The sequence below is a fragment of the Saccostrea cucullata genome, unplaced genomic scaffold (assembly GCF_032062105.1).
Source record: "Saccostrea cucullata isolate Sc308-1 unplaced genomic scaffold, CSIRO_AGI_Scuc_v1 ctg38, whole genome shotgun sequence".
Lineage (NCBI taxonomy): Eukaryota > Metazoa > Mollusca > Bivalvia > Ostreida > Ostreidae > Saccostrea > Saccostrea cuccullata.
Window position 1 is genome coordinate 234,979 of NW_026937075.1, and position 25,408 is coordinate 260,386.

General features: G+C 30.8%; 1 protein-coding gene across 1 annotated transcript; it reads left to right on the top strand.

The window, feature by feature from the left end:
• The first annotated feature begins 1,492 nt into the window (after nt 1–1,492).
• Nucleotides 1,493–25,408, top strand: LOC134247194 (paired mesoderm homeobox protein 2A-like). The gene is made up of 5 exons (XM_062729535.1): nt 1,493–2,176; nt 6,220–6,261; nt 20,530–20,723; nt 24,365–24,578; nt 24,916–25,408. The coding sequence occupies exons 1-5, from the start codon at nt 1,924–1,926 to the stop codon at nt 25,098–25,100; spliced, it is 888 nt and encodes a 295-aa protein (XP_062585519.1). The 5' UTR covers nt 1,493–1,923; the 3' UTR covers nt 25,101–25,408.

Sequence of the window (25,408 nt, forward strand, 5' to 3'; positions counted from 1 at the left end):
TTTGTTCTTCAGATGAAGCAAACTTCATATGGGATAAAATTCATAAATCTTTATGGGTAAAATATGATGAGAGACACCTCGACAATTAAGGTATCATGTTACGAAATTTAATCAGGGCCAATTTTCTGGCTGTAAGGATATCGGGATCGAGTGTCACTGCTACAAAGAAGCCATGTTTCTCTGGCCCTTGATTAACTTGTTGTACCGTTTAGTTGTTCGTATTTATAATGATAATATTGACAAATGGCGAGTATTACCAGTCTGGCCTTTGCTTTCTCCAGTCTGCTGTCTTTTTGCCACTATATTGTAACTTTTCTTTGTTTCATTTCCTCATATACCAAAGATTTACTTAATTTATAAATATTACATTATTGCTTACTTTTTATTGATTATATCTGCGAAAAAAAAAGAAAGAATTTTTTTTAAAAAGTCTTCATGAATTTGCTAAGACACTTTAAATAATTTCTTTGAACAGTGTTAAAATAATTTTAACATACATGTATTTCAGCGCTGAACACAAATATAAAAAAAATACTTTATTTGATTAAACAAAAACAAATAATTTTTTATCAAATAATAAAATATTTTCTGAGAACTGTACTTAATTTTCTCGGAATATATTTATTGAATATATGTACAATCATCAACCGAATATTATTTCAGTTGTTTAATTGATTACCAAACAACGGAGGGAGTTCATTTTGGTAAGAGTCGTCTAGAGACAGAAGGAGAGATCTTTGAAGTTCTTTTGATATTGATTTCATATTCAGAATAATTTCATCGAGTGGGTGCTCCTCAATTTTGGAGGGCTTTTAAACATTTGGTTTATTATTCTATGATCAGCCTAGATTGACCTTTCCTTTTGGAGGGCACTCAAGTGTTGAACTGACCGGATGAGGAAGTGAATGGCTTTTTACATTTTGTAATTGGGAGAAAATGTTTTCTGCACTAAATTAGACATCTTTTTCTTTTAACATAACTGGACCATATGACGACATGCTTGACTTATTACAAGGACACATTCATTTTAAAAGAAGTCAAACAGAAGTATAGTTCAAGAATTTAATTACATTTTTTTTTCCAAATATCTCTTGCATTTTCAACTACCTTGTGAATTAAATATGAGAAAAATTTTTACTGTTACCATCTATCATTTTGATTACTTTTGGACAAAATTTAAAAAAAAAAACGATGTTTTGTTTGAGATTTTCATTTCGGATTTTTTTTATTTTTAAAATAAAGAATAAAAATAATAAAACGAAAGATCTAAGTGACACAGAAATATTTATTAAAACAGTGAATTAAAAAAAAATTGAAAAAGTTCATTGCCTACTGCAAAGAAGACATTTTAAAATAAGATGTTTAAAACGATATTCTTCAAGTAAATTCTAAAGCTTTATATCATTTGGTAATATTGTAGGTATTTCTATAGATTTGACATGGTTTATTTTGTACACTGTCACAATTTTATGTGAAGATCAGAAGTGGATCATATCGGTAAATAGTCAACAGTATCCTCTTTCACATCAGAGACATCTATAAATATTTGTAAAAGTAAAACTGCCTTCTGTCTTTTGGTACCGTACGAAGTATAGAAAGCGGAATCGAATAAAATCGATGAGCCCGCCTCAGTGTTTCTATTCTCCAATAAACGCAGAGCGCTGTGCTCATTATTTCTCTTCTAAGGAACATTATAATTTAATCATTTTCTCCATAAATAAATGTCCCAGGAGTTTGCAAATTTCTCACTTTGTAAACTTCATCAATACCCATTTATCCTAATCAAAATATAGCTTTCGGGACACCAGTAATTCGTTAAAACATAAGTCCCCGAACTGTAGCGGGCATCTGTCGCTCCAAGTTTTGCAGTCGACTGACCACCATTTATACCTACTCTTTCTTGAACGTCATCAACTCTTGATAATGGAGTACTCGTATTTAGGACAAAATTCTTTCGATGCCGGTAACTGTACCCTTCCTGGAATGGAGAATCCTCTAGCAGGATGTAATATCCCCTGCACCTACGGGGACAGTAACCCCTTCGGCCAGATGGCTGCCCAGGGATACCGCTACAATGGGGTGCGGAGTTTCCCACCAAACCCTAGCATAAGTTCTGCAAGCTGTAGCATGATGCCTCGCCCGCGTGATCACCCACAACCTCCTGTTTTCCCAACTGGTAAGTAAAACAAAATTTACGCTTATATTGCTCAGCCGCTCTCGACGAAATAAGATTTGGGGGAAAGAAAATTGTTTTACGTGCGTCTAACTGCGTTAGTGGCGCATACTTAGCGCTTCTGATTGTCGCACAATTGGATTACTTAATGTACAGATACACATTTTACATAATTTTCGCTTAAGCTGAAAAAATTCTGTTTATTTACGAGGCAAAATTGATATAAACAGCGAAATTGTCAGAAAATTTAATAAGAAAGGCCTCCCTTTTCAAAAGCGATTTAGAAAATTTGACTTAGTTAAATTTAGTCGCGGCGAGACGGATAATTCGAGCCTAGTTGTTCGTGAAATTGGCAAATAAGATTTGGGTCCTCGAAAGAATTGCATTTCCAATTTTGATTCCTTTATTTCATTTTATTGGTAAATTAAATAATCTATCGATTCCAATATACAAGAGACATAAAACCTTTGATTTATTGGAAAACTGATATAGAATTGTAGAACAACTTAAGGCACACACCGAACTAACAAAATTACACGTAAACTGAACCTCTTCATTGAGTTAAGTTGTCATGGCCTCCTAACGTTGATATAATATACAGGGTACATCATGGAAAAATATACAACACCGATCTTTATCGTTGACAGAGCGGTGATTTGAAGGTTGTATAAGAACAAGTCTAAGCTGAAAGATCATTTTATTTGGTTATCATAATTAAGTGATGTGATACAAATCTTACATCATCGTCATCAATTCATCTAATTTGTATCATTTCATTATCTGTTGATTAGATTTAAATAAAAAAAATGTTTTTCTATATTATAACAGGGTTATTACACATATTTTATTTAATGGAAAATGCTTCAATATTCTAGTACAATGTTTAAAACTTGAAAAGAAATCTCTTTGACAGTTCAAACACGACATTGCGTTTCCAATTGGCATCAAAATTAAACTATAAACTAACAAAAAATCCACCGATTAAACATGATAAAAAGATGCAAGATTATAGAGGTTGAAGATTTTTTATTAAAAATTGTTTTCTCAAAGTTAGTTTAATTTACATAGAAGTGAAATCATTACTTATTTTTTTTAAATTTGATCTTAGTTTGGTCAAATTAATGTTCTACCGAATTTTTTTATTTCAATTTTTCTTGTTTCGAATATATTCAGTTTTCTTTTCTAATGTTGGTTTCTCTTTAGTATATTATTCTTGTTAATTTGCTTGCTTCTTTGCTTTTTTAAAAATAATTTTTATTTTTCCCCTTTAAAATTTTATGTAAAAAATTGTATTTAATAGGAATAAATATCAGTGGATTCTTTTTAAGACAAATTTGTTCAAAGAAGTTTATTATTAATTTTTTTTACTGAAATAAAAATAAGATAAAATTTATTTAATATGATATATTAAAGGAGAAAAATGCGCTGATGATATATTTTTAAAAAATCTAATATAAAACGGTACTATATTACATTTTTAATATTTAAAAATCATAGACCTAAAAAAAAGAGAAAAATCCAAAATCTCTTTGTAAATCAATAAAACTGGTTTTAATTCCGGACGATTTTTTCTTTTGTTTGATTTACTTTTGGTTTTTAAAAGCTTCTTCTGAGACAATCTGGTTCTACAATAAATATATAATCCCAAACTTTAAGGAAACACACGAACAATCACGAAATCATACTATAATCATTACTCTCTCAGAGATGTGAAATTAATTAAATGTTAATATAGAAAAATAATGTCCTGGACAGTTGAAAAGTTTAAAAGTTTGATCAAAGATAAATTTCAAACAAGATAAGTTTTACTCGGAACCATCGACCCTGGAAGTACTCTTAAAAAGAAAAGTAATAAGAATTAAAACATAAAAGTAATCTGAAAAAAGAATTATATACATTTTGTAGGGAATTTAAAAAGCAATACACATGGGACTAAATAAGAAAATTTCTGGCATGTGATTTAATTTATACGCTCGTCTAAATTGCGAATAGTAATGACTGCGTAGAGTCCTAAGAAATACACATCAGAATTACCTTCATAGCAATGATGTATTATTTCTGGATAAAAATCACTTTCGTAAATAAATAAAGGTGATTGTGTTATCTAGATTATGACGTTTGCCTTGTCGTGTATTCATATTTTAGGACTCTACAGAATCATACAAATATATTCACCAATTACAAGCACTTTTTAAATATAATGATATATAAATGATTTTAAAATAGCCATTTTTATGCTTGATAAAACGTCTAACTTACAGAACATCATGAATTCCTAAAAAGAAAAAAAATAAAATTATACATAAATAAATAATAATTTTAAAAAAAAGATCACAAAAACTGTCAAGTTTTTCTCTTTTATTTGAAGACATTTTTCTTGCACTTTTTTTTTTCAAAAATTGATATCTCACTTCGTGTTACATTTGATATAATTTGTGTTTTATAATTAGTGAACTTTTACTTTATGATAAGCTTTTCTGAAAAATTAGAATGCAATGATTAGCTGAAAATATGTGAATGTAACGCTATTTCAGAATATGTTAATATGACATATATGAGATCATAAGCAATCTTTTATTGAATTAATTTATTCAACACATTGAAACAAGAACTTATCATAAATAAAACAATTAAGAATCAATATTTTTTTAAATAATATTACTGACGAATATATCATATTATTTACTTCGTTTAACTTCAAATGTTGTGAATAAAGTAAGACAGTCATTCAATCAGTTAGATTTAAGTTTAAAATCATATAAAAACATAAAACACTATTTGTATTCTTAAATATATTTTTTCAGTTATCAAATTAAGTGGTTAAATACACTTCTTCAAACCATTATCATAAAAAAAAATCCTAGCAAATAAAATTATGGTTGATGGGCATAATTATACTTAAGACAGTTTAAAGTAACATTAACTTGACATTTGTATAACTGATATTCAATATTAAACTAGAATTCAAATATCAGAAATGATGAATTCTAAATAAGATACATATAATCGCAATATACAGCTGTATGTGTGGAGTAAACAATTGTACCAGACAAACATGTACTGCGAACACTATTTTCTCGAACTCAAACAATATTTTATTCACAGTGCTAGAAGTGAATAGGGTTGGGCAGCATTCTCAGCCTATTTTAGCCCTCTCACGATATGAAGGTCAAGATATTTACATAATAAATTAGTAACTGAAGCTGAAGAAAAGAAGAAAACAAAAACAAAAGAACAATTTTACAGAAAAAAAGATGCAAAATTACAGAAGAAATAGACAAAAGCACTGCTTTCTCTACATTTGGGAATTTATTTTTCCTCAAATGCAATTTCTCTGTCTTTTAGAGATTACAAGAATTCGGACAATTTTACTTCAGTTTAATTTCTTAAGGTGAAATACAAATAAGCTCTAAAGAAAACAAAATAAATTAAAATCACACTTCATTTTTTAATTCAGATGAGAATTAACTACAGTGTATAGCATACAGGAAACTTTTATAGAAATTCAGGCTTTTATAATGGCTATACAGTCTTGATACAATGTTGTGCCATTCTTACCGCACTAGGATATATCTTTTTAGTTTTTAATGCTTTCTTACCTAAATTAAATCATTCTAGGGATAGTCAAATAATATAAATAGTCAATTTGAGTTTATCTAAGTGAAACATATTTGTTTTGTGTATAAGGAGTGATTTATTATTTGCTATTAGTATATATTGATGTGCTGTTCTGCTGAAAGTTGTATTCTGAATAAACTATTAAAGTTTGAAATATTTCGTAGATTTCACGATTCCTTATTTTTGATGTAATGCAATCTTTATTAATGTTATATTTGATCTTGTTTTATTTGATTCGTGAAAAACACTTATTAATAATTATATAATTAAGTAACACTTCGCACTGAACTTAATTTGTCTAAATATGAGTTAAAATTATTGGATTACTTTCTGAATGGAACTTAAGCTATTATATATCAGTTTAAGCATTAAGTATGTATGTATGTTTTAGAAATTCATTTGAATAATGTTTTTTTTTTTCGTTTTAGGCACAAGTCCATGGCTTGGACAATCTGAAAGTTTTACAAAGGGTAAGTGTGCATTTTTCTATTGGGAATTTTAATTAAATTACTTCATTGACACATTTAAAAACTGGGTCGTTTTCATCATAGACGTTTTCCTGTAGATTGCCTCCCCATTCATCCATTATGAATATTATGGCAGGAAATAAAGACAGTTTAATGGAGTCTGCAATTTCAAACCTGTATTTTATAGAGTTCACTATCATGTTTTATGAAACGAAAGATGAACAAGGCATTAAAGTCGACTTGTAACTCTCCTGAGTAGCCCCATGTGTAACTTCATTTTAGGAATGTTTAATTATTCATAATATGACGGTAATTATATAGCGGGAAACTGAGATCCTGCCAGCCGCGAGGTGTCGCTGTGATATTGCCATCGTACTCCATCCCTTCTTGTCTGACGATCAGTTTGTGTGTGCTATCACCTCAACTGACTTCCTTCCATTTACACGTAGGATTTTTCAGGAATATGAAGTCGTTCTTGCCGGGTTTTGTTTTATTTTTGTTTGGTTTAGGATTTTAAAACGATATAATCAGTATAATTTTCGTAATGATTTATTTGTATTTTTTCTTACTATCTGAAACATTTTTGTTTACGTTGACCATTTACTCTTGATAACACGTCTGTTTGAATGATAAGGAATGCTTCTTCTGAAAAACAACAACATCAAATCATTGCGACAGTTTTTGCTAATTTAAAATCTCCCGTTTATGCTATTGGACATTCGACATTTCTCATAAAAATCAAATATTTTTAAAAAAAAAACATCAATTATAAAATGCAGACAGAAATAGGCCTGGAATATAATTTTACTTATGTACAATATGATTCTACATTACACAAAAAAATATATAACTGCATTTAACGAGGAAAAGTAAGGTACTCTTGTGGGCAATTTCATGATTTAAACAGAATATTTAAACTTTTTTCTTTTTATTTATTTTACTAGAACATTGTTGTCAAAACTTATATGTAACACTTGTTTGATTTTTTTTTATTAATTAGCATAACACATCGTAATAAAATAGGGGAAGAACTAGTCAGTTATAAAAATTTGTTTCCATTGCTTTTGTTGTATAGTAATAAAACGTTTTCATGGAGAACATTGGTTTGAATTTTGACAATGCTTTCTTATATATATTTTTAGCTTATTTATTGTTTACATTATATATAAAACCGCTTGATATATATGTGAATTTTATTAAAGAGGTGTGTGTTGACCTGATTCACATTTGCAATTTGCAAATTCTTCTGTACGAGTATTCCGAGGAACCATGAAGCACAAAAAATATTATCATAACTTAACTAAATGCAAAAGGAGCAAATAATAATGAGATTTATCTGAGTCTATCTTTTTGCACAAATGCATGAAAAAATTACTTTCGAATTTAATAATAAAGTTTCAGTGTTTAAATGTTAACTACAAGTAAAACTAACGAAAAAGGATTCTAGAGACGACAAAATCATTCATTCTTTATTTGACATACTAGTACTCAATTAAGTATACACTTGAATTTCTCTTCCTTAATCCATTAGAGGTAAAAGTATAAACACTTGAAAAGTCGGCTGTTGAAAAATCTCAGAGAAATTCAAGATAAATTATATATTTTAAAGAGGTATATATTTTTGAAAGTAATATATAACAGTAAAAAAATAAAACGTTTGAAATGTTTAAATGCAGCGTTTAATGTGGAAAAAGATATTACAACAATATAAATCCCCCTAATATCTAAATTATCTAACTTGGTTATTAGTAATAAGAAATTACAAAGACATAACATCTTTTAAATAAACACTACTTTTAAAATACATAATGCAATTATTTAATAAATATTTATCAACAGATTGATTGTGTGTAGTTTTACGTTTCATTCTGGAATATTTCACTCATACTGAGACGTCACCATATTCCAGTGAAGGGCTTTAAATTTTCACCTTTACTTGGCACTTGGGGCCTTTGAGCAGTGAGGGAATTATATTGTGCCAACATCCATAGCGACATGGGGCCTCGGTTCTAAAGGTCTCGTCCGAAGGAAGCAACTTTCCCTTTAAAATGCTGAGCGCATAGCGAAGGAACAGTTGCTACCTATTTTATATCGACTTAGGTCAGTCGCGGTAGAGATTCTAACTCTAGACCGAACTAGAAGCGAGCACCCTACCGACTAAACAACCGTGACGATTATTTATCATAAGGAAAAAATTAAAGTACTTTCCTAAATGAATAATCCCTTATTTTGCAAAGCGTTTGCTACAAAATCACAGTTCTTTTTCCAAACTGAATATAATACTTAGCTAATTTGAAAGAACAATATTAAATAAATGAAAAGAGTTTTGCTTTGCATGCGTCCAGTGCGTGATTTGTTTGTTTCTATGATATTTATTTGTTCGTAAAGGTTATTTTTTGTTCGTTTAAAAATAATTTGGCTTTTCTTTTACTTATTTACTTTTACTTATTTATGTTGATTTAAACATAATTTTAATATTCGCTTAATTATTTGTTGTTTTTTTTATTGATTGTTACAATTTTGATTTTGGTTTTCTTTTTTGATACTGTAATTAAATAAGATTATGTTTCTTAATGAACAATTTTTAATCACTTTCAATGTGTGCTTTGAAGTGCAATAGAATTTTAAGGTCACTTGATTTATTGATAATTGCACATTCATTAACACTACACTCGTAACTGTGATGAAACGAAGAAAGAAGTTAATATTTATTAATGTCACATGCGGAAGTATAATCAGATAAGCGAAAACGGTAGTGTTCCGGAATTTATGCATTAAAATGATAACGGAGTGGTTGATGTTCATTCTACAATAAAAACAAAGCTCTGGATTGCTCATTCAGAACGGGCTTTTTTATATTAATGTTTGGATATGATTTGATTAAACAAAGCCCTAGTGATTTCCTTCTGTGATTGGTTAAATTGTAATCGGTTAGTTAAATTACACGCGTACTTGAATTATCAATTTAATATCAATCAAACAGAGTAATTATAGGAAATGCTGGTTCGTTTTCAGTCGATCAGATACCAATTATTATTCGGAAACACGAAACCTAAACAGAAAATGGTTTCGACTTTTATTGAACATCAATCACTGAAAAAATGGAGAGTAATTCTTCTAATGTACCGCTGAGATTTGAATTCTTAATTAATAAATCCTGATAGTCGCCCTTTACTTCAGCTTGGAGTTAACACAGTTTAATCAAGCCATTGCCTTCCGCCAATGGTGAATAGAGACACTTTGTACGTGTGACCATATTGTCTCTGCAGACAGGGATATTGAAATATCCATTACCAAAGGATATCGGCCATTTTTCTGCTTATTAATATCGCTTCTGCTAGTCTTTTGAAAAACTTTCACGCGTGAATGACTCTAGTTTCGTGCAAGATTGTCAGGAATATGAAAATACTGCTACATTAAATGCTAGTTAGTTAATGAGATCATAAAATGCGATTATAATGGCTATTTTCAGAATAAGAGATACCCTCTTAACAAATTGAACTACATGAAAAAAGATCTGCAACTTTGTAATAACCTAAAACGTTCATGGATTTTAAAGTTTAAGACAATTGATTTTAATTTTTGGTATATACATAAGGAAATTGCATTCCACAAAATTGCTTTGCTTACTGTGAATATCTGTGATTACTATGTTTGGCTTAGAATAGAAAAAAAGAAATCAATGTTTTAAACGTTTTTATTAATTAAAGAAGTAAGACTTCTCTATCTATGGTGGCTTTTTTCTTACATAACGTCGCCCCAATTCCTTTTTTCACTCGGTGCATCTTGTCTAGAACTTCAGTTCTCATGTTTTGGTTACGTTAATGGTGTTTTAATCAGATTATCCCCGAGTTTAACGCCTACTGTCTAATTTTGTCGAGTTACTTTGTAGAAACAACACTTTTCTCTATGGCTGGTAAATACATTAGAAAAAAGAACCAAGTAAAAGTTACAGTCTTTGTTTTCGTCATAATAAATATAATAAACAAATTAAACATAAATAATTCACTTAAGTGCATTTGTTTATTATCGTTTTTAATTGTATTTTCACTGGCATTTATGACTGACAGATATATTAACTTTAAACATGTACATGTATTTATAAAATTACATGTAGGAAAACGGAACTTTGTGGAGGCATGTCAAAATCTTTTAAAATGTATTAATTTGAAATAAATAATTATCCGAGTGTAAGGATGAAAATGGTATACCTTCTATAGTATAAAAAAAGAAATAAAAAAATTAAAATATATATTATTGATTTGCATTCCTATGGAATGCCATATACGACAGCCAACTGCTTACTGCCAACTGCTGACTGCTTACTGCCAACTGTCAGCAGCTTACTGCTAACTACTACACATATTTGAATAATTTTCATTTTTATATTGATATTTATGTGAATTTTCAAAACAAAAAAAACAAAAAAAAAAAAACAAAAAAAAAAAACAAGAAAAAAAAAAAACAGGCGCGGATCTACAACATTTTTTTCAAGAGGGTCACTCATGTTAAAAAAATATCCAACCCAGATATTTCTTGACAAGGAAAAAAAAGACGTACACTTAAGTCCTTTCCTTAATGTGAAAATTTATTTCAGCCGGGGAGAGGAGGTTCTCATGCGTCATACCTTCATGTCTATGACATTTTTTATACCAAATTAACACGAAACCGCGTTTTTCTAAGGTCCCTTTAAGTTGATTTATCTTATATATTGAATAACTTTTAGTTGGTTTAGTTTGTGCATTAAATAACAATAATTTAATTCTGGTTGCAACGCTGTATTTGATTGGATAAAAAATTTACTTCATATCGTATAAAATGGGTTGCCTACGTCACAATGACTTACGTCAAAAACGTATCAATCCGCCTGACGTTACATTCAAATTTTGTACAAATTGAAGTCATTTTGTTAGAACAATCATCTTTTTTTCTTACATCAAATGAATGAAAATTAAATTATAAGCAATGAATTTAATAGCTTCCCATTTTATACGGTATAAACTGGGTTGGAACAGTTTACGCTTTTTTATAAACCGCTTCGCGGTTTATAAAGCGTAAACTGCCCCAACCCAGTTTATACCGTATAAAATGGGTAGCTAATAAATTCATTCCTTAATTACAAATTTCAGAGGGGTGGTCCGGACCTCTCTCTCTAGATCTATGAATGTAAAACATATCTTATTTGTAAAAACAAAGAGATATAAATGTTTGACTGGCGTTTTCTACGTGGAGGGTCTAAGATCAGTTTTAGTTCGTTTAGTTTATACATTAAACCATGACTGTACAAATTTTAAATGCCCCCCCACCCCAAGATATTTGTATGCGAAACATTATAACACACAGAGATATACATCTTTAATTTGAGGAAGTTTTTAGCTGTAGAATATGATGGAAAATGTAAACTTATTTTTAAAACATCTTTCCCTTCAAAACAACAAATTCTTCTTTTTTTTTTCTTTTCATTTTTCTCTCTTCAAAGGTTTTGTTGTCTCCGGGGGTTGGGGGAGGGTGTACTTCTTTAAAGATTAAAAGCAGAAAATAGTCATTTTATTACCTATTTCAAATAAGAAAACAAATAAAAAATGTACTTTATCAATCGCATATATTGAACAAATATTAAATAGGATAAACATATTGGTCATTTAATCAATTTAATTTTACCAGGGTAACCCTCTTGGAAAAAATGTCCTGGATCCGCGCCATTTTTTTTTTGTTTTTTTTTGTTTTTTTATTTTTTTGAAAATTCAGATAAATATCAATATAAAAATGAAAATTATTCAAATATGTGTGGCAGGTAGCAGTACGCTGCTGACAGTTGACAGTAAGCAGTCAGCAGTTGGCAGTAAGCAGTTGGCTGTCGTATATGGCATTCCATACATTCCCGATTCAATCTACGTCGCAAAAAAAACAAAAAAAGAAAAAAAAAACAAAAAACAAACAAAAAAAAAAAAAAACGAATTTTGCTACTGTATTTAGTATTTTTTTTTTGCTGACTTTCATTTCGCAACTGTTGGTTTATAAAAAAAAATTCTGAAATAATTAAGCGCCAATATTTAAAAAAAAATCAAGAATGTATAACAGACGTGTGAATTTGTACATTTAAAAATATTAACGCATTAAATCATTTTTTTAATGACATAAAACTGTAAAAGTATTCATATCGTATAAGAAAGACACATTGAATTAAAATGAATTTCACTTATAACAGTCATATAAGGTATATTGAAATAAAAATCACTAATTATAACCCTACTTATCTTTTAATATTCTTAATTTACAATATAAATCAAATTTGGCATAATAATCAGATTTGAAAAATTGAATGGTAATTTTTCCCGGAAAAGGATTTAACTTTGAACAATTATTTTAATTTGTGTTCTATTCATTGTTTTGCTCTTTGAGTACAAAGTTTAATTAAATCATTTTTGATGAACTAGGCCTAGTTGTAACCATTTTGATTCTTCATGTACGATTTAAGACTTATTAAAAATGAAAACATATAGCAGGTTCAAGAGCAAATATATATTGTTTTTTTTAAATTAATTTTTCTTTAGCCTTACGTCTTAATATGGTAACTGCATCGTTTGCTTAAAATGCCATTTTCCCTAAAACTGATATGAACCTTCAGTATAAACTTTTATTCTTTTTATTAAAAAAATACGCATTTTTAGAGGATGGGATATATATTTTTTTTTCTACATTTTTATGGATTACATAAAACAAGTACAAGTATATTAACTTAACAAATGATAAAAAATTTATTTGACAGAAGATAATTATCGAGAAATGATTTAACATATCTATACTAGAAGCATTCATTCACTTCAAAAATGAAGTATTTAAATCAAATAATATTTATTTTATACGACAATAATTAATACTTATTTTATCATTTTCCTTAAAGAAAATATTTTCCCTGGTAAACTAAAAATATAAAATTTCATGGCCGATAAGGTGTCTTGTACAAATTTCTCGATGCAGTATATTCTAAACCAGGAAATCTCCGTTTTATAAGAACTGTTTTATAAACGCTGCTTCAATTGGCCGCTGCCTGAGGGAATCCAGATGTAGCGGCGCTGTCGGGTCGCCAGAAATCAGCCGTCCGATTGGAAACATTAGTTTTCTCTACTCCCTGACAATGTCAAGAAATATTGCATTTTGGCCGAATATAATTGTATTGTCTCGGAAGATAATTCGCCCTGATTTTACAAATGATCTCATACAAAGCGATTATAGATCTAGAGTTAGACTAATCATATGTTATATGCGAAAATTGAGATAAATAACTTCATAGTTTTATTGGTGGGACACTGCTTGCAACGAACGTAAATTGCTAGGTATAAGCGTAAGAGACGGGGAGTTAAAGTTTTATGTTTTTCATATCTAACAATAAGCTAAGGGTACACTGAATTCATTGACCATGTAAGGATTTATTGCGGCCATTCAATGTCATATTTAGATTTGAAAGTACATCTTGAAAATCAGAGCGTGTTGCTTTCAATAAAAAGTGTATTTGTTAAAAGAAAATGCCACGCCTCATAGTAGGGACAAATGAAATATTTAGGGACAAACCAAGCTAAAACAAAAATAAGCAAATAGACACCCCGAATAAAAGTATCATCACTGATAACTTTTAAAATAAAAGACAAAAATGTGAATAAGTAAATTATAGTGATAATTATGTAAAAAAAAAAAAAAAAAAAAAAAAAAAAAAAAAAGAAAACAACGACAACAAATAAACATGAATAACAGTTTTTGAATTCCCTTTATTCATACATGTACTATTTTCATAGTAAAATACTCTTCTCACATTTAAATAGCTTATACAGATATTTCATTATGAAAAAGTGAAATATGTTATTTAGAAAAATGTTTTAAGAAAATGTTGACTTTTAGGATTCATTTAAGATGGGGTCGGATATGGCATCTTTTTGTTAACAAATATCATCTTTTTAATTAAATCACCTGAATATCAAACACTTGCTAGATGAAAAAAAATCAAAACATACTAATTGTTAAGCAATTATTAAAACTCTGAATTGTCGACGTTTTTTTCCCGTTATTTCCCGATCATAGGAAAGAGCACATTGCGGGCGTGACCAGTCGGCAGGGGATGTTTTCTCCACCATGGACCTGATCCCACCTCTAATTTTTGGAGGACCATGTTTGCTTTGCTTCTATTTTGTATTGTTTTATGGACTTTTGAGAATACTGTTTGTCATCTTCATCTACATATTTCATGTAGGAGCTATAATATGACACAGACTTATTGAACCAACTTAAGCCATTTCCTCCACTGTTGAAAAAATCTCAATTTTCCTGAGAACTTTCCCGACTCAGGAGGGCAAACAGTACATACTTGGCACTATGTGATAAAAGCCAGAAATAACAGGGATCCGTCATTTTGACAAAGAAGATGGCGCTTAAAATTGAATATTCATCGATTTCTGATCTGCCCACCATACCCACTATCATCACTTCTGTATAAATACCAAAATTAAGGTCTTTGAAGACCATTGTGACAAACAGGAGGCAAGTCATGGACAGTTTCATTAGAACCTTTTCGCACAAACAACCAGATTTCATTAGTGTAGCCATCATTGATTTGGTTTCTGTGAATGACATGTCTTTTCACAACCCTTCCAATCATTTTCCCTTTATTCAATAAATAATTTGAAAAAATGTATCAGTCTGAAAATTTTACAGACTCATTCTCTGCCTTGGAACCTCTTTTGCGAGTTGTGCGTGCGAAGATTCTCTGATTGTAAAATAACATGCCTAAGTTAGGCTCGATTTCGCCCCAAATTAAATTAAATGAATATAAAACTGATATCAAAATACGAATTCCTCCGTCTTTTATCGTGGTGCTTCGAAACGAACAGCCATTGTGCCGCGGAAAAAAACCGGGGGATATCTTAATTCTCCCTAATAAAAGGGGACATTGTAATTAAAGCTGTGAGTTTAATATATATAGCTCTGGAATGATTTCCGATCTGAGGCACAGCTGTAATACAGTTATAGCGCCCAAAGGAACCCAACGAAAAGGACAAAAATTTACCAGACAGGGCGAATTTACGTAATTCTTCGGGAATGTTAGTCGCACACCAGTTCATTGGTCCTTTAATGACTATATCAATAGGAATAATTAATCCATAGTTCTCTGAAGAATTCTATGTCTCCTCTCAATATATCTACCAAGATACCACAAGACAGACTTTTCGTTGACTATCCCTGTAAATTTAACATTATAACACGAAAACCTTCTACAATTATCTGCATTAATATTAATTGTTTTCGTGTCATGAACTTTGTTCGATGTTTTGTTTTTTTAAATAAGATATATAAGAATCTCATAAATAATACAAGGGACAGATACTAGTATATATCTAAAATAAATAAAAAATCAATAACAGTATACCCATTACCCTTCTCTATTTTCCCTAGCAAATAAATTCCAATTTAAATTTCATTAGATGGATTTCAAGGACGATAAATTCTCCTGAGTGAACAAAGACAAACAAGAGTGCATGATTTTTTTAATCAGCATATTTATCACTTTTGGTTCTTGAGTTAACTTTTCCCCCTAGAAAATCTTGATTTATCACAGTCCATTGGTTATGGAGAAGGTTACAAAACTCAGATTCCTGGGAATCGTCATCATCAAATAAAAGGTTTTCTTGTGTTTCTTTGACGTCCTATTGTTCTTTCTGACAGGAATTCTTTGGTGTATTTCTTCAAAGTGTGTTGAAATGGCGTCCTTTATATTTATGTTTTGTTGGAATTTAGTGTCTTTGATTTGGAGGGAAACAAGATGACAGAGTGAAGAGAAATGTCCCCAGTGGAAGGAAAATTAATGTTGCCTATTTAGCCCTCTAGAAATTCGACCCAGGAGATTTTCACAAATTCTCTCTCTTTGGTACAACGTAAGAGTTGACAAAAACCACGTGTGTTTGTTGGAAAGTGTAATTTTCCTTAGGTCGACCTCTCATTCTATTTCGCTAATTTGTTCTCGGCAAATAAAGAGTAACAGACCCCATAATGGAAATTATTAGATGAAACTGCCGATAAATGAGGCATCGTTGATCGTTGCTTTCCTTTATATGGGAGAAAAGGGATTTGGGCCCAGAGTTTCATGCAGCTTGATCGAAGGTCGTTTTGATCTGCATGGTCTTTTCTTTGCTGTGTTTTCCGAATTTTTCTCGAACATCAATGCTGTCTTATTTTTGAATTTGCAACTCGACGATTTTAATGGTTGAAATGACGTGCCACTGGCGTCAAGCTACCAGAGAGTCTGCTACGATTTGTGTTTGATAAATGTATAGGGGTCCCTTAAGCGCTGGAAAAGCGCACAACCGTTTTATCATTGAGAGTCTCAGAGCATCGTGCGACTATATTTCAAAGTAAGCACTTTAAAAGTCCACTTCGATGTGAGAAACTTCTACTTTGAAAATACGATATTTTAACAGAGAATTCACGATGGAATCGGGAGATTAACATATTCGCCGAGAATCAGGAGGCGATGGGAATTCTTTGCATTTCAACCGATAATGATTTGCGCAATGAATTCATAGAGTAAATATACATAAAAATATTTCTTATAAAAATTTTATAGTTTACCACTTTCAAATAATATGTGAAAACGAAATAAAGTTCAATGAACATTCTCATATTGCCTACTTTTTTGTACTTGCTTTCCTAGAACTAGTTTTAAAAAAGCTTTTGTTCAAACGATGTTGAAAGTAAAATAACATTTTTTAAAGATTCGTTTCCCCCAAAAACAAATATACATCTTACTAAAATGAAGTTAACTTCGTTGTTATACAATTGTTGTTACCATCCAATTAAAGCAGCACTTTTCTGCAATGTTTCTGAGGAAATGGGGCAATATACTTGTATTCTGCAGAAAAGATGCATACATTGCTACTCAAATTGAACCAACTTCTAAATTTGAATTTCCATATTTAAACTGGATTCCAAAAAACAGTCTTGGAAACATACAAAGCGGGATCTGTTAACATTTTAACAGCCCCCTTCTGTACTCAAGAAAATATTAACAGCAGTAAAGGAGAATTTCAATTTATTGCGCAACTGCATATATTTGAGAAATGATGCTAGTCAAATGTGGATATAATAATCGAAGATACTTTTGAAGAAATTAAATAGCATGAAAACGTATGACCACTTTGTAAAACTATTCCAAGCGATAAATCAAGCACCCAGCTTTTTGGCATCGTAGACAACTGCAATGGAATTAGTAAAAACTTTTGCCAAAAAACAACAAATGAATATTTCGATTAACCATATTTATTTTCATTCATACGTCCAATCCTTATATCCGACAAAACTCAAAATAAAAGACACCTCAAGATTGACACATATATTTTATATAAGACTATTGAAGTAGAAAAGGCATTGGTTACAGACTAGCAAATACCCTTCATAAAAAACAATGAAAAAAAAAGATAAACAGTGGTTGGAAAATGTGCGAGCAATACAATACGGTGAGCCTGGCATGAAACACAGATGCCTTGGAAAGTGAAATCTGGTGTCCAGGGGAAGTATCCATGTTGACCGATCACACAACTTCAACTTTTCCATATGTAAAAGTATATTCATAATTTCATAAACTAAAAAAAAACGCGTTTGAAGGAAACAAATTGGAAACATTTTGTAAATGTAGGTGTTTTAATCTAAGGTTAAGAAGAATATTCTGTGACTGAATATAAAGAATTCCTTAGTTCCATTCATTTATATTAGGGTAGCATGTATAAATTAACTTTTTAAAAGTAAGATGTTTATCTTTGAATACTCTTATTTGAAATCACAAATTTTCGTGAGGTTTAATTTTCGTTTTTTTTTTCGAGGTATGAAAAGACCCACAATTCATGTCCACCACGAAATGTAAAATGTTGCATACATAACTACTCAAAAATTATCAACGAAATCAAATCCCCATGAAACCTTAGTTTACATAGGCAATTTAGAATGTGAAAAATATTGAAAGAGTACACACATAACTGTTTCATATGATTAACATATGATGCCCCTTTCATATGATTCTCATATGTAAATGGCTTGAAACACACACAGGTGTTTCGTATGATTTACATATGATGCCCTTTTCATATGATTCTCATATGTAAATGGCTTGAAACACACTTAAATCATTCATATGCAAATCATATGTAGTTATCTTCATATGATTCACATATGATGCCCTTTTTCTATGATTCTCATATGAAACCAATCATATGAGAATCATATGATACTCATATGAGAATCATATGTGGCTAAGTTGCCTGTGTATTCCGAAAACCATGAAAACTTTACCCCCTCGAAAATATGTGACTTACAGTATATCAACATGTCTATTCAAGAACAAAAATTATCTTGGTTAATATTCAGGCAGATTCAAATCCACTCTAGGAATTCTCTAACATTAAGAATATCATGCATTGATAAAGAAAAATAAGATCTAGATATTAGATGACTAAAATTCGAACTAGTGTTGGGATTAAGAGGGGGGATTCTGTCTTCAAGAACTTGTGGAAGCTATGGCTTCAAGCAGCAAGAAATATTGTATTAACTAACAGAGGAACAATTTTCTGTAAGCGAAATATCTTCAGTACAAATGGATATCAAAACAATATATCAGCTTATACTGCATAAAATGATTGTGTTTCAGAAGAAAACTTAACAAGAGCTTTAAAGATGATAAGCTTTGAAAAACATTAAACAATATATATTAATTCTTTACTTTTTTCCTTTTAAATTTCACATTGATAGTAACAAATATGTACTATCTAGAAATAATAAATATTTTTTCAAGTCCTTCATCCAAAAATATTTTTAATATGAATATTTATCAGTTATTTTCTATTGTTATAAGCATTATATGGGTAGTAAAAGATTGATGTATATAATCAAGAATAGAGCAAATAAAGTGTCTTCTTGAGGGTTTCGTAGCAATGTCGAATTTTATGATAAATGCTTACATTTGCAAATGATTATTGATTCAAATGATGGCAAACACAGCGGTCACAGAAATGTTTTCAGGTGTGTTCATTTTCCAGATTGCATTTCGCTTCATAATACACAGAGTATCGGCTGGTTATACTACAAAACTAATAGAAATTTTATAAAGACTCACTTTTTTATATAACTTGTTTGCCATAATTTTCAGACTGCATTATCTACGGATTTTTTTTCATTTTCTCGATCATGACAAATAAGGAGTACACGGCAAATGTTCCGTTCGAAGACAGGGATGCTTACATCTCCATGACACCTGAATCTACCTCTGTAGTTTTTAGAGTCGATGCGAGTTTGCTATGCCTCAAAATTGCATCGTGTCAAGAAACTTTTTAGATGATAACTTTTTTTATTTTTCATAGTTTAATAATTATAAAAATCGCATAGGTTTTGTTTAAAGCTCGCATGTACCAAATTGAAAAATGTTAACAATGAATGAAAATCTTAAAAACAGAAGAGAATTCGAAGATCTGTTCTAACCCAGAACCTCGGTGTAACCAAAATAATTATATGCTGTGCATCAAAATAAAAACTAGTTTTTTTTTCTTACAATTTAAAATAATAAATTCTTAAACTACATGTATCACATCATTTACAATCATTCTGTCAAATGAAATGAATGAAAAATTCAGCTGATTGGAGTTGGAGTGTGTCACTTGACACATAAACATTACACTGACTGATCGGGTTTCCACTGCCAAAATTATCTAAAAGATACGTCACCTTCGGAAGTGAAATTCTCTGTTGGAATGTAAAAAAAAATTAATAATTTAGAAGCTTCATTTTTGAGCTGGTTTAAATTTTCTCTTCCTAGTTATCGTTCTTATTACAGTGCAGATAGACCTCCAGTATTCCAAAAATATACAAAGGAGTGACACTTTGTATATTTTTTTGGAATACTGGAGGTAAAAAAAAAAACAGACAAATTTGTTAAGGAGTATAGGACACTTAACAGATTTGTGTTGTTTTTTTTTGTTGTTTTTTGTTTTTGTTTGTTTGTTTGTTTGTTTTTTTGTTTATCGTCTCTTTCGAGAATTTTTCACTCATACAGAGACGTCACCACATGCCGGTGGTAACAAAAATAAGAAGTATATTTTATATAATTACAGTAATTTCAATAATAATAATGTTATTCTATACTTCTGAATAACTAGTACATAATATAAATGATTTTTATCCTAAAGTATAAGTAAAAGTGGAATGAAGTTCCAGTATCTAAGCCAAAACAATTTTCTTTAGGATTGTCTTATAAGATGTATCAACATGACACTGGAATAAGTCCTGAGAAACGTAAACAGCGGCGAATCAGAACCACGTTTACCAGCGCACAGCTGAAGGAATTGGAAAAGGCATTCGCCGAGACTCATTATCCTGACATCTACACGAGGGAGGAGATTGCCATGAAAACAGACCTCACAGAAGCCAGAGTACAGGTAAAAACAAAGTCTCTGGTTAGATAAGTAAAAATCAGGAAACTATAATGACATTAGTACAAGATAAAACATTGACATGGATACAGACCTCACAGAAGCCAGAGTACAAGTAAAAAATTACTCTCTAGGTCATACAAAATAAATAAAAATCAGCATACATAAAAGCACTTGAAATTATTTTTTAAAAATCGAGGTTATCTGTACAAGAGACATTCAAAGTTAAATGTGTAGAGATTTTAGAGACAAAGATATTTTTCTCACTAGATAAAGATAGTCAAATGCATGCTCAAGGTTAAATCAATGGGTATCCAATTCTACTGAAATTAAAGAATGACTGCACTTAAGCTATGAGAGTTGGATCCCGATGTTTTGCGCAAAATAAAATTCCAAAATTCATTAAATTTATGTTTTATAGGTATTAAACAATATCTTAAGAGCAGGTTTTGGTATATTATATTACAAGAAAATATAAAATAATGCCGAGCGACACTAGCTTTTGAGACGGGGATCTAACAGTTTTGTCTCATTTCTATTGTTATTCATATGCATACCCGTTTTCAACGACTTTGTTTACAACAACTTGGCCATTTTTCTTATTTGCACAGAATGTGTATTTAAACTTAAACTTATACATATCCAAAGGACAATGTTGGCCAAGTTGCGGCTCATATCTAATTTTAAAAAAAATGTCACCCAACTAGGGTCCAAATAGCTACTAAATTAACCGGTCACCGAGCATCAACGATTGATATTATAATCCCCTTTCTCACGTGACCTTCTGCTGTTTGTTCGATACGCTAACGCTTTCATTGAAAAGAATGACTGCACTTAAGCTATGAGAGTTGGACCCCGATGTTTTGCGCAAAAATAAATTCCTAAATTCATTAAATTTATGTTTTATAGGTATTAAACAATATCTTAAGAGCAGGTTTTGGTATATTATATTACAAGAAAATATAAAATAATGCCGAGCGACACTAGCTTTTGAGACGGGGATCTAACAGTTTTGTCTCATTTCTATTGTTATTCATATGCATACCCGTTTTCAACGACTTTGTTTACATCGAGCCGCAACTTGGCCATTTTTCTTATTTGCACAGAATGTGTATTTAAACTTAAACTTATACATATCCAAAGGACAATGTTGGCCAAGTTGCGGCTCATATCTAATTTTAAAAAAAATGTCACCCAACTAGGGTCCAAATAGCTACTAAATTAACCGGTCACCGAGCATCAACGATTGATATTATAATCCCCTTTCTCACGTGACCTTCTGCTGTTTGTTCGATACGCTAACGCTTTCATTGAAAATTTCATTGTGTTTAAGTCTCTGTTGTGACAGTATCTATCATACTTCCAACTTAAACTATGGGAGATTTTTGTGCAAATTTTCATGAGGTTTGAAGATAATATGTCTCTTATTTAACTTTATGCTTTTCATTAGGGGTGTTTTGAAAGAATTATGGTATTGACAGTGTCATTAGTAAGTACATGTATAGGCTTATGTCGCCTCTGTATTATGGTCTGCAGAGTGAGACATCTACCCCATGCCTTAAAATTAGAATCATTTAATAATTGTGCACCATAAAATCAACACGATCTCTCTTTCTCTTCTCCATTTCAATTCGTAGTGCGGAAAAATCATATGTGCTAATGTTTACATTCCACAACTATGCGGTTTAAATGTCTCCGCCTATTTGCGGATACCTTAGATTCGAAAGTGGTCCCGTTCAAATTTCCGGAATTTAAGGCTTTTACATGTTCTTTTCAATTACATTTCCTGTAATTATAGAAATATGTATGACAAAAAAATCTAGAAATAAATATCAAAAGCATATGCTTGCACATTAATCATAGATTAATTTAGCGATATATTGTAATGTTAAGCTTAAAATGGGTAGCCGAAAAGGTTCCAAATGACGTACTTAAGTGCACTCATTCTTTCATTGTGTTTAAGTCTCTGTTGTGACAGTATCTATCATACTTCCAACTTAAACTATGGGAGATTTTTGTGCAAATTTTCATGAGGTTTGAAGATAATATGTCTCTTATTTAACTTTATGCTTTTCATTAGGGGTGTTTTGAAAGAATTATGGTATTGACAGTGTCATTAGTAAGTACATGTATAGGCTTATGTCGCCTCTGATTTTACCCCATGCCTTAAAATTAGAATCATTTAATAATTGTGCACCATAAAATCAACACGATCTCTCTTTCTCTTCTCCATTTCAATTCGTAGTGCGGAAAAATCATATGTGCTAATGTTTACATTCCACAACTATGCGGTTTAAATGTCTCCGCCTATTTGCGGATACCTTAGATTCGAAAGTGGTCCCGTTCAAATTTCCGGAATTTAAGGCTTTTACAGGTTCTTTTCAATTACATTTCCTGTAATTATAGAAATATGTATGACAAAAAAATCTAGAAATAAATATCAAAAGCATATGCTTGCACATTAATCATAGATTAATTTAGCGATATATTGTAATGTTAAGCTTAAAATGGGTAGCCGAAAAGGTTCCAAATGACGTACTTAAGTGCACTCATTCTTTAATGTATCATGTACATGAGTAGTAAAACATTTGCTGTGCTGTGGCCTTAACTTCTACTCGACATTCATATGTATCGACGGCGTATTAACAATTGACAATAGTTACTTCCAGCCACATGTCCTTGTGAGCTTGAAAACGATACCACTGAGTCTGTTTCATATTACGATATTTTATTATTAGAAAACAAAAACGTTCATGACAACATAACAACAATACGTGATGACTTCAACTTTTTAATCGTCAACTTTTCTTTATGACCATGCATATCGGGTTTATATTTCTCATTTGATTCGATAGGCAAGAGCATGTTCTACGTACAACCAATATCTATATAAAACAAAACAAAAACAATCTATCAATATGTCAAATTATGATGGATCTTTTATTCTTATTGTTAGGTCGTTATTTACACAATGAATTGTCGGGTTTCCCGTTATTTTTCGATCATGACAAGGAGCACACGTCAGGTGTTATTGGTCGGCAGGAGATGTTCACTCCTCCATGACACCTGATACATCTGATGTTTTAGAGGTCCGTGTTTGCTCTGTTCTTAGTTTGTACTGTTTGAATGGACTTTTGAGCTTCAATATGGTTCACTATGTCCATATTTCACGGACAATAACAAGTGATATTTAGTTTTTTTTCAACAAAGATATATCAGATGTAAAGATGTTTCAAGGGTACGGATAAAGACGCAGTGTCTCGAGGAAATTTTAAAAAATATGGTTACAGGCATAGAAAGTTACCTGTAAAAACAGAAGGGTACATATACCAACTGTCTCAAGCCAGATATTAAATATTGAAAACTAAAGGAAGTTTATTCAGGAATAAATCCACTTACGGTATTATAAACCAGCGTACTGTAAGGCCTGGCTCAGCATATGGCCAAAATATTAATTTTCTTTTATTATACAATTCCCGGCATGAAAAATACGATGCTTCATATCAATATTTTATTCTCTTGTACATTCATTTTTTTAAAAAAAACTACTATTATTTCTTAACACTGTAACGAAGGGAATATTTTAGTTTGTTTTTGGTCAGTGTATAGATTTTCATACAAAGGACAATCCACCGCTTTTATTTTAGGTCTGGTTTCAAAATCGTCGAGCAAAATTCCGGAAAATGGAAAGAGCCAAGCAGCAACAGCAACAAAGTCAGTCAAGTTCCTCAGTTAAACAGGAACCCAGCAACACCAGTGGAGGCAGCAACACAAGCAACAACAACAATACAAGCAACTCTAACAACAACAACAATAACAACACATGCAAAGACAAAGTCATCAAGTCAGAAGAGGCTCAAAGTGAGACGAAATTTCATTTTATTGGGACTTTTATTATATATTTAAAAAAAAACAATTTCAATAAGAGTTTTAAAAATTGTGTAAAGAACTTATTTTATTTTCCATCAAGTTTGAATTACTTAAAATCAATTTTTTTCACAAAGTTTAACTACTACGTCACATGAATTTCTTATTTTTTTTAAGCAAAAATTTATTCTGTTCTTTTCCTGTCAAGTGAGAAATATATTTTTAATGATTCTACATACCTTTTGGTAATCGATGTCCAAACTTTGTTTTATTATCTGAGAGAAATCAAATAATTGCAATGATATTTAATATTGTGAAATTCTTTTAACAGCTAAACCTCAGACAGAGGGATCAAAATGGCATTCTACTGTATCGAGTGGAAAAGTGACGCCATCTTTATCCAACGCTCCATCACTTCCGGGACCGTACTCCAGTGTGCTAAATTCACATGGGCACGAATTTCATCATACCTCATCATTGGAAAAGGGCGTTTCTCTTGCTGGAGGAATTTTTTAATGCTGTATTACAAAAATACTAAAATGTATTACATGCGATTTTAAATAACAATAGAATTATTGACTTGGACATGCATTCTATCTGCGTCTTCCTTTTAAAATTGCATTTTTCCTCTTCCTTTTCTGACATTGCACACTAAATTACACGTTTGCAATACTCAAGATTGTGAAGTAGATTACAAATATTAATAAGACAGTATTATATATGAACAATATCCAACCTTGTGCAGTGAATTGTTCTACGTGTATCTATTTGATTGTCATTGATCATATGTACTTATTTCATTGTAAATAAATGGTTGTCCATTA

What these genes read in the sequence shown, in the direction of transcription:
- LOC134247194 (XM_062729535.1), top strand. Translation starts at nt 1,924, where the DNA reads ATGGAGTACTCGTATTTAGGACAAAATTCTTTCGATGCCGGTAACTGT. An exon ending in ATCTGAAAGTTTTACAAAGG is followed by an intron (nt 6,262 to 20,529) that starts GTAAGTGTGCAT and finishes AATTTTCTTTAG; the next exon opens with GATTGTCTTATAAGATGTAT. An exon ending in TCACAGAAGCCAGAGTACAG is followed by an intron (nt 20,724 to 24,364) that starts GTAAAAACAAAG and finishes CTTTTATTTTAG; the next exon opens with GTCTGGTTTCAAAATCGTCG.